Source organism: Molothrus ater, chromosome 6 (assembly GCF_012460135.2).
Source record: "Molothrus ater isolate BHLD 08-10-18 breed brown headed cowbird chromosome 6, BPBGC_Mater_1.1, whole genome shotgun sequence".
Taxonomy (NCBI): domain Eukaryota; kingdom Metazoa; phylum Chordata; class Aves; order Passeriformes; family Icteridae; genus Molothrus; species Molothrus ater.
This window is the reverse complement of record NC_050483.2, coordinates 50,844,200-50,854,385: the sequence shown is the minus strand read 5'-3', so window position 1 is coordinate 50,854,385 and position 10,186 is coordinate 50,844,200. Positions and strand designations below refer to the sequence as shown.

The window sequence follows — 10,186 nt, the reverse complement described above, 5'->3', positions numbered from 1 at the left end:
AGTGCAGGCATAGCATGTAAAGAGCACACGCTGGAGAGTGTTAAATCTTACACAAACTCCCCCCAGCTCTTCCTTTGGTTGGGAGGATCCCTGTCTGTGCCAGTAGAAAAAAAATTACTTGATTTACCAAAACCCCTGCTCAGACAAACAAATTATTAGAACATAAAAATTCACAAATGTTTCAAGGGCCTAAGCAGCGGCCACAGTCTAAACACCTTAATGAGATAAAAGGGAGGTTTTATATGAAGCCAAGGCTCCCTGATGAGTTTGTAATCCTGTAAGAATAAAACAAAGCCATCAATTGTCAGCTTTGGGCTGAAATGTCCATGCTTCTTATGCTGTCCATCGATTCAACAGTTGTTTGTGGATGTTGTCTTACAAAAAGAAGAAAAATAAATAAAATACACTTTGGACAGAGTGGAACAAGCTATTTTTTGTTTATATAATGATCTGTAAATCTCAGTACACCTTCATATGTTACAAACACTACCATGTTCACAGGAAAGGCACGAATGCAGTTTAAACCCAGTCCTTTGAAAAGCACTTTTGGCCCCTCCTTTCTCACACTTTCCCTCACACAGTGGATCAGGCCTTTGTACTTGTGCTGGTCCGATTCATCTATTTGCATGCGTGATTTGATGACATCCATGGGAGTACCGAATCCCCAGGCCAGGACTCCAGCAAAACCACCAGAAAGCAGAACAACAAGGAAACCTGCAGGAGAGAGTGAAGGGAGAAGGGCAGTTCACTTGCACCTCATTCAGCTACAGCCATCTCAGATTTGACAACAAACTTGCGTAACTTTCATATTTTTTGGGAGTCATTTTGTGCAGCTCTTGCAGTTTTTCCAGTGATCTCAGAGAATTTTTGCACATGTGACACTCTGAACACCATGTGAACTAGATGTGGTACAGCCTGAGAGCACTCACACCCTCTTCAGATGGATCTAAGTTTTATAATTCTCAGGGTGATGCTCTTTTGCTGAATCATACCTATTCAATCTTTTCTCAAAGTGGATTTTGGAGCCAAATCACAACTAAGAACCTGAAGTGTCTTTACCTTGTCCACCTGGACTTCATATTCAAGCTCTGGGCTGACCCTTGTCTGAGCTCCATGATGGCTCCCAGAAGATTTGTCCATGTTTAATTTCTTGCTACCCTGTTTTTGCATTAACAGGATTTCATATCCATATTCCAGGCACCAGTGTGTGGTAAGAACCCCTCCTGCACGAGGAGGAGGAGGAGCTGCTTAGGGACGAGGTGGGACAGTGAAGCCCTCACATGCAGGCTGCTGTCCCTAGGGCTGGGGCCAAAGCCAGCACACACAGAGCAATTCCTCATGAGGATCTGGGTGAGGTTTTATGGGTACTGGGTGATGTTTGCCCGGAACCTGGTTTCCCCCTTAGTGTGGGACTAAATAAGCCCTTTTTGCAGGTAATGCCAGATGCTTTCCAATACCTACCTGGTTTATTTCTCCCATCTGGTGTGAGCCAGTCGCACAGAGCAGAATAGGAAAGGAAATATACTGCAGAAGCAGAGCAATCCCTGCAGAGTAATGCAGAACAGCCCTTGTAGAGACCCCCAAAACCTTCCTCCTTGACAATAACCTTCAGACAGTGCAGAGACCCTTGGTACTTTGGCTTGGAAACAGGCTGATGTGTGGTGGAAGGGCATGGGTTCCTCTGAGTCTGCATCCGAACTTTAGCCACCTCACTAGGGTTTGTCAACACAACCTGCAACACCAGAGAATGGCATTTTAACCCTCACCAGAGAATGGCATTTAACCCTCACAGTTAAACAGTGTTTTGATCTCCCTCCTCTAAATTCTTGTCTCCCAGCTTTTCAGGCAATAATATTGTCTGTGAGCTCCAGCAAGCTCCAGCCTCCTCCCCTCTGTCTGTGCTGTTCCACGCAGCAGCAGCAGGACACATGAGTGAGCAGAGAGGAAGGCAAGGCAGAATCAACACAGGATATTAAATACCTGTAACTACTTGATAAACTAGATGGGTGTGGAAAGAGGGATGTCCTCAGCCATAGGGAAGCACACATCAGGGCTCTTATTTGTACCTGTATTTGAACCAAGACCGTCCATTATTTGTATTTGAACCAAGACCATCCAGGCTATAAATATTTAAGCCACGTTGAGTCACTGACTGTAGGAAACACCTAGAAGCCTGACCATCTGGACTGCTCTGTAAGAGGATTGTGACCAGGCACACATTCCAGCGTGATGGGATGAGCTCCACCACATCCACAGCACCTGTGGATGCTCACCCTCATCTGATTGTGGGAAACTGCTCCTGGACCCAGCCCTGCCCGAGGATCCTGCAGGTTTGAAATGCAGCATCACTTCCCAGGGGTACCCCACTGAGTTTAATCCTGGCAAGGCTGTGCTCTGCCCGTGCTTTCACTCAGAGTTCTGACTGTCTTACACAAACACACCGTCGCAGCCACTGGGGGAGTTTGCTGCCTATGCTGTGCTTTCTTCCTCGTCCTGGTTTGCTGCCAAGGTCTGTGTCATGTTAATGGCACGTTCTTAAGCGTCCTGGCGCTCCAAACCAAATCCAGCACGAGCTGCCCAGCAGGACTCGGCCACGCCACGAAGGGGCAGCGAGGGCAGAGCATGACCTCCCCTGCAAAAACAAACCCACCAGACTTGTTGCAGGCTCCCCTGCGGCCTCCCGGACCGAAAAAACATTCCCTGCTTTTCCAGCCGCCTGTGTTTGTGAACAAGAGCTCTCGTTGTGCTTTCCCTGCAGGGTGTGAAAAGTGCATATTACATGGCTCTACACAGATATTTACCATATGTGTTTTGATGTATTGATTAGTAGTGCTGTATTAACATTTTAATAATAAATGTAGTCTTTTAATTAAAAGGTAACTTTTGTAGTTAAATAAGAACTATGTTTGTGGGATTTTTTTAAGAAAGGAATGAGGCACTCGCACCAGATATCAGCCACAGGACACCTAAATCTTTCAGAGCAAAAGAATTTATTGCCCTCTTAGCAGAAGAAACAAACTTCTTCCCGCCTCGAAGGTGCTGTTAGGATTAGAAGGAAGAAGTTGATGATGACCAGACAGAATCCTGTGTTTGAATGGAATTTATGCATCATGTATGAGGTGTGTGAATATGCAACAGGCTATTGTTTTTAAGGGTTAATCCTCTGTTAACGGGGGTCCTTTTTCGGGCTTGTGCTGCCCAGAAAGATGAACCCAGACGTCTGTAACTCTTTGTCTTTATTGTGTCATATTGTCCTAATTCAATTTGTCCAAATTATTATTACTCTAATTGCATTACTCTTTTTATAACCATTTTATTACTATTGAACTTTTAAAATTTTAAAAGCAAGTGATTGGCGTTTTTCACAAGGGTGTTTACCTACCCGGGCAGCGCCGGCAGCAGCTCCAGCCAGAGAAACATCCAGCTTGGACGGCTTGGCATCTGCAGCCCCGTAGCGCAGCTTGCAGAGGGCGCCGAGGAAGTTCTTGTATGTGCCAAAGGAAACTGCGGAAACCACTGATACAGCGAGGGCTGAGGCGGTCACCCCTTTGTAAAACCCCCGGACCTCGTGGGAAACAGGAGAAAGGCGACTTTTAAGGGTGAACGGCATGGGAAAGCATCTGCTCAAAAGCACTGGCTGTACATTGCTGAGTCAAAACTTATTCCCACCTTACAGCTCATCAGCAAATCTAAATTTCACCCTGAGGGCTCTCCCAGCTGATGCTTGCATGCAACCAAGGTGACAGAGGCAGCTCTGCTGCTCTGAAACAAAGCACCTGCAATGCTGCTGAGAGCACCCACCTTTTCTGTCCTGTATGTTTCCTGAACACAGTGCCAAAATCCTCTGTAGTGGTTCTCAGTCTGAATTCTCACCTAGGAATACAGAGACAACTTTAAAATGCAGATATCGCATTAAAATAAATAAAATGACAAATGCCGTAGCAGCAAACCAGATAATTGACCATAAAATAACATGACCAAACTTTTTTTTTTAAAGACAAACTCCAAATACAGTGAGGTATGGAGATGTAATGCAGATATAGTATTATCATGGGGCTATTTTTCTGAAAAGGAGGGGGAAAACAAAAGTCCCTCTTTGTTTTTGTTCTATAGTCAAGAAATAAAGCTCCAACAGGTACCTTTACTGTGTCCAGTGGATAACCCACAGCTGTGCTTAGACCACCTGAAACAGAGAATATGTTGGAGATGGTTAACAGCACATGGCACAGCAGAGCTTTTCACCCATCACAGAAGGGCACTGGGCAATAGCAGAAAACAGCTCCAGAGCCCAGCTGTGCCTGGCACCAGACTTCTGGAGCTCCAGTAATGACGTTTGGGCCATGAATAACAGAGAAAAATGCAAATTTCTGTGAGACCAAGGCTCACCCAGAGGAGGAAACAGAGTATGGGAAACTAATCACGAACGACAAGACTGAGGAAGATGAGACGGGGAGAGACACTGAGAGCGCTGCCCCACGAAGGATGGAGGGAGGATACTGGGCTGTGCTTGTTTCCCCCCTCAGCTTAGGCACTACAGCATCTTTGAACTATGATCAAGCGTCCCCACTCACAGAGTCTGGAGCAATTTTGGTTTTCAGGGCCCGGCGGGATTTGGGGCAGGGAGGGATTAGCGCTGGGAGTGTCCAGCGGCTGCCGAGCCCGCCCAGCGCAGCATCACACACAGCGCGTCCAGCCCCGGGCCGCTGCAGTCCTCCAGCAACACCCCTAGAGCCCACTCCTAGAGCCTTAAAATAGCCCCTGGACACGCATTAATCCCCTGAGACAAAGCTTAATGGCAAGTCAGGAGGGCTAAAGAGCTCCAACACGGATTTCTCTCTGTTGCAACAATAAATAGATCTCACCTCGCTGCATTTCTCAGCTCTGAGCTAAGTGCTAGCAGGTAACAAAGATGCTGACCAGAAAACTTCCTCCCAGTACAACACCTGCCACACCTGAGAGGAAGTCAGGCTGGAGAACAATGGAGCCGTGTCCATGTGAGCTATTTAGACAGAGACCCAGTTCATAGAAGTGCTGGAGGAGCCCATCAGGCAGCCAGGCATTCAGAGATACAGGGCACATCTAATGGCTCACCTCTTGAAAACTGACTGAGAAAAATTAAAACCCAAGCTACTTAAAAATGTGTTATTGGTGTGGGCATGTTCACCTCTGATTGCATGGCTGCTCAGAGCTCTGGAAAGCTCTCCCATGTTCTGGAGAAAAGCAGCAGCTGCTGTTGTGAGTCACCAGGAGACAATCCCAAAGTGCGTTACTCAGAGGAAAACAACCAACAGCATCTTTCTTGCAGAAAATTGAGGTTTGTTCTTCAAAAACACCTATCAAATCTGACACCAGATAAACAGCAATGAAGGGGGGAAAAGGGCCTAGATAGAGGAGAGACAGTGATGGAACAGAGAGGGCAAGGGGGAATACACAGGCAATAATATGGCTTGGAGAAGCAATGGCTTAGATCCAAGCAGAGAGTGACAATGCACAAAGTCATCTGGGGACACCTGTGCTGTCCCAGGCTCCTGGCCAGAGTGAGCAGGGACACTGGCAGCCAGGGAAGGGCAGCACATGGGCCACTGCCAGTAGGGCAGTGCTGACCTCACAGCTGCAGTCCCCAGGCCATGCACCCCATCTCAGCTGGGAGGCTTTGACACATTTCATCATTTTCAGAATTCCTGAACCTTAGAGGAGATGGGCATGGGCTGAGCAGATGCTGGGGACACAGGGGCACCATGCACAGCTAAGTCCTGGCTCACTCCACTGGATAAGGAAGGTAGGAGCTTTGGCTCATGCAGATCACACACCAAGGATGATTTGGGTCAGTGTTTGACAAGAACTGACCTCCCTTCTAGAGAAATCACCCTGTTCACACAATAGGATACAAAGACAGCAGCACAGTAGGTTGCCCTAAACAGTCTCTTTCAGCCCTAAAGGCTCCCCATCACCTTGGTTCCAGTAATGATCAAACATCTCCACTTGGGAGAGGACCATAAAAGCAAATTTTTCACTGCTCCCGGAAAAGATGTGAATCTCCCAAACCTCTGAGTAACCCAACCTGCCATGAACTGTGCTACTTAGGGGCACAAAGCACTCCAAGCAGTTGTCAGAGCTGAGGAGCTCGGCCAAGTCTGCCAAAGGCTGAGGAATGAGGGCTCTGCACACTCTCACACGATATAAATAGCCTGGCACTAAGATAGCATGACCCACACATGCCCTGTTTGCACAGCAAAATCAAAGAAGGCCAGCAATGAACAGTGGGCATACAGGAGAGGGTTCCTGTGGGACTCCTGCTGAGTAACACTGCATCAGCTGTGACAAAAATAAATAGTAAAACCAAGGGAATTACCCTTTTTGGTTTTAGTGAGCCATTTTTTATGCCCTCTTTATCTGAGATATTCCCAGGTATTGAGCAGAGCTTGCAGCATCCCCTACACACACAGAGGGCACAGAACAGATCACTCACAGTCCCTGCACAAGTCAGGTCGCTCTGAGCAAGCAACTCAAATAAAGAGAGGATCTGGTGGGGTGGCAATCACAAGGGAGCAAGTGGGAGCTGTACAGAGCCCACCAGGCTGCAGCAGCTCTGAGCTGATGGCAAACCTTGGCTGAGACATCCAGGGTGAAGCAGGGATCATTGTCCATGCACTGGATGGGCAGACAGTGACTTTCAAAAGCCTTTGTTTTGTGCAGAGTTGGGAACATCAGTGCACAGACCCTAAGCAAGCTCAGCTTCATTTAGTCACACGATCCCAGCAGGAGCTGCTTTATCTGTAAGGAGAGGGCATGTTCCTTCTATAGGGGGATTATTTTATCTTTCCTTGGACTGCATGTAATCTCCCAGCTGTGGAAAAGCCCAGTCCTGCTGCAGACCCTGCTGCACTACCACCACTGGGTAAACCTCAGCTTCGCTTCCCCAAATCTTTACTCCTGACATAAGAGTCAAGTCATCCTGCAGTCATCACCAGCCCCAGCCATCAATCCCCATCCCCTGCCATGGCCCAGGCTGCTGCTGCAGCAGGGCTAGAAAGTGTCCATGAGATCACAGGAAAATTCAAGTCAGAAGGGACCTCAGGAGGTCCCTAGTCCAATCTCTTGTTCAATTTTACTGGCCAGGAGGGACTGATTCCTAAAACATCCAGCCACATTTGCTGGTTATAGAAAGTCTCCTAAGCATGTTTCTCTCATGTTTTTTTTCTGTCTGGAGCCAGAGCAGATTACTGTTGCTTGGGCTGAAGATGCTGAGCTTCTTTACCTCATTGCCACAGAATTCATTGCCCAGAGGTGATGCACAGTATTTGTGCAGAGGCTGGAATTCAAATGGGCATGGCCTCTGCTGTTTTTCAGAGGTGTTTAAGCCATGCTTTCTCTAAGACACTCTGAAAATCGATCTAGGTCACTAGAGTGTCATTTACTAAACAGAAACTCTTATTTTTTATGTTGCCTCAACTTGCTTGATGCTCCTTAGCTGGATTCACATACTCCTTAGGAACATGAAAACTGCTTCAGCTCTGGCAAACATAAACCCCAAAACAAGCTGAGCACCAAATCCATCCCAGTTCTTGCAGGATAGATGTCCAGCCCCAGAGCTGTCCTATCTGAGGGGAAGGATGATGGCCTCAGAAGCCCTGGCCAGGTACCTCCCCTGTGTCTATGGGCAAGCTCCCTCCTCTGCCAGCCAGTGAGAAGTTGCAGTATCCCTCCCAAAAAAGCTCTGAGGTGGACATAGAGGACAGGATGGAAAATCTTGCTCTCTGACAGGCTGAGGTCAGTGAAGTGCCTTACAAAGGCAAAGACTTTTCTGGTCCCAGCTGGATCTCCACAGCCTGCATCCCCTCAGGCTGAGCCTGTGTCCAGGGCACAGGGGAGATTCTTGCTGCATGGCTGGGCAGAACACGATGCTGGAGCCTGGACAGGGGGTCACAGCACAAACCCTGGCTTTGCATGGGAGCCAGGACAGAAAACTAAGGTGAATTGCCATGTTCAAACTCTGTTTTCAACTCATCATATTACCTTGCAAAAGAAGTTTGTCCTCAAGTGACCTGTTTCAAACTGTGCTAAAAAAGCAAAGGAGTCCAAGAAACAAATGCAATCATCTCTGCCCCACCATGAACATGAAGTCTGAGAGGAAGTTTGGTTAATCCTTCTGGGATGGACATCCTGTTACCAGCCCTAGGACAAGGCTTCCTTCTGCACAGGGTGCTCTGAAGTCAGAAGGGAAACAGGAGGAGAAAGACAAGCTATCATGGTGGGGCTGGTTATATCCTCCTCTCCCAGGAAGGGTCTCCCAACACCCCTGGAAGACCAACACCCCAAGCATGGGCACAACAGGCACCTCCAGGGCTGGATGCTAGAGGTGCCAAACCTCTCCCCACTTGCACAAGATGAGCAATTAGTGGGCAGGGTAAGACTCAGCATGGTCCTTCCCAGGACAAACACATCTGCAGCAGGACCATAGGCTGTTCCTGGTGAGGGGAAAAAGCCAAATTTCAGCAAATGCCAAAGTGAGATCTGCAGGCTTGGGCTGGATGTCTCAGCTACCTGGCAGGTTTACCTGGCCTTTCTGTCAGTGGTGAACCAAAGGCTTTTCTTGTGGTATTTATTGGTATATATTTTATATATATATATATATAATTTACTTTATATATACATATATAAAATACTTTTTATATATGTATATATAATTTATATATATATAAAATATATATAATTTATATTATATATATTATATATATATTTTACTGGTATATATTATCCTGTATACTCCACTAAATCTAATGAGATTTCAGCAAAGAACTGAGACCAATGGATACATTTTGTCATTTAAAACAAAGATGGGTTTGAGCAGTACATGCTCTAAAAATGTCTAGAATTTAATCACACTTCTCTCCTGTTGCTTTTTTTATATACAGCTAACCTACTTTCTCCCAGATCAAAGCCTGCTGCCTGGCTCGCCTGCACTGAGATCACCATCACAACTGCAAATGCATCTTAACCCAAGATAATGCAAAGGGCATTCATCCAGACAATCTGAATGCAATAAGAACACTGTGCTTCCTCCCCTCCTGTCTCACAAATCACATCCTCAGCCCCCCTCAGCCACCATCCCAGCAGCCTGCTGGGACCCCTGGATGCCAGACACGTGAGGGTTTCACTGTCAGGGCTATACAAGCTGGCTTATATCTGCACAAAACCTATTACACTCTGTCTCTTCCTATTAGTTTTACCCTGTCCCACTGCAACCAGACTGGAGGAGATTGCAGGCAATGACCTCAGCTGACCAAGCTACAGCGCTGCCTCTCCAGCAGCTCTGTGAGCCTGCTCTGATGACATTTCCCACTTCATAAGGAAGAACACACTTTTAACAAGCAGCCCCCCATCATAGATTCTCAGCTCTGCTATTGAGACCTGCTCCTCAGCTGAACAAGAAGAAACACAGCTATCTGCTTTGGGTAACAAGCACCAATTCATGCATTTACCTCCGATGGCCCCAGCAATGAAATCCATGCAGAGTGCGGCTGCTGCCGAAACCACCCCGAGAGCGCTGGGGAGGAAGGGAGGGGACGAGGATCCAGTTCAGTCTTCCCAGAGCCCTGCCAGTCCTCCAGAGACACTGGTTTGTGACAGGAATCACCTTCCTACAGTCTGCCCTTGCCTCTGGGGATTGTGAGTCTTGCTGGTACTGGATGAATTTGTACGCTGGTGGCAGAGCTGGGAAGCCTGGAAGTGTTCCAGGAACACAGTGAATAAATAATCCCGTGGAGCCCTGAAATGCTGTGCCAGGGCTGCTGTTCCCTGTGCCCTTTTGCCTGGAAAGCCCCAAGGGGGGGGTGACTTGCAGGGAAAGGCTGGCTCTGAGGGGGCCATGCCCTGCTGTTGTTACTAGCCCCACAAGACAGCTTTGCACACCCGTTTGCCAGAGGACACTGCTGGCCTGTGCCACGGAGATGCTGCATTTGTGGCCATTTGCAGGATTCTTCCTTCCCCTATCCCAGCCCAGTCTCTCCTTCTGATGGACCACACACCCTTTCCATTAATGGAAATTCCTTCTGCCTTTACCAAGCCATTTTTCTTGACTTTGCTGATGCTTGAAGCTGACCCTAACTTCTACATATATCCCCATAGATTATTACCCACTCATTATTTGTACAAATTGTGAACCCCTGTAATTAATCTAACCACA

General features: G+C 47.4%; 1 protein-coding gene across 2 annotated transcripts; it reads right to left on the bottom strand.

Annotated features, from left to right (window-relative positions):
- Positions 1-407: 407 nt before the first annotated feature.
- Positions 408-9,690, bottom strand: SLC25A47 (solute carrier family 25 member 47). 2 transcript variants are annotated; one of them, XM_036383271.2, is made up of 6 exons: positions 9,483-9,690; positions 4,140-4,183; positions 3,802-3,873; positions 3,383-3,565; positions 1,462-1,732; positions 408-714 (listed from the first exon to the last, which is right to left on the bottom strand). In XM_036383271.2, exons 1-6 carry the CDS (start codon positions 9,508-9,510, stop codon positions 428-430), a joined length of 885 nt encoding a protein of 294 aa, XP_036239164.1. In that variant the 5' UTR covers positions 9,511-9,690; the 3' UTR covers positions 408-427. The 2 variants fall into 2 exon arrangements, with proteins under 2 accessions (XP_036239164.1, XP_036239165.1); XM_036383272.2 differs by lacking the exon at positions 4,140-4,183 and having other exon boundaries at positions 9,483-9,635.
- Between the last annotated feature and the right edge of the window lie 496 nt (positions 9,691-10,186).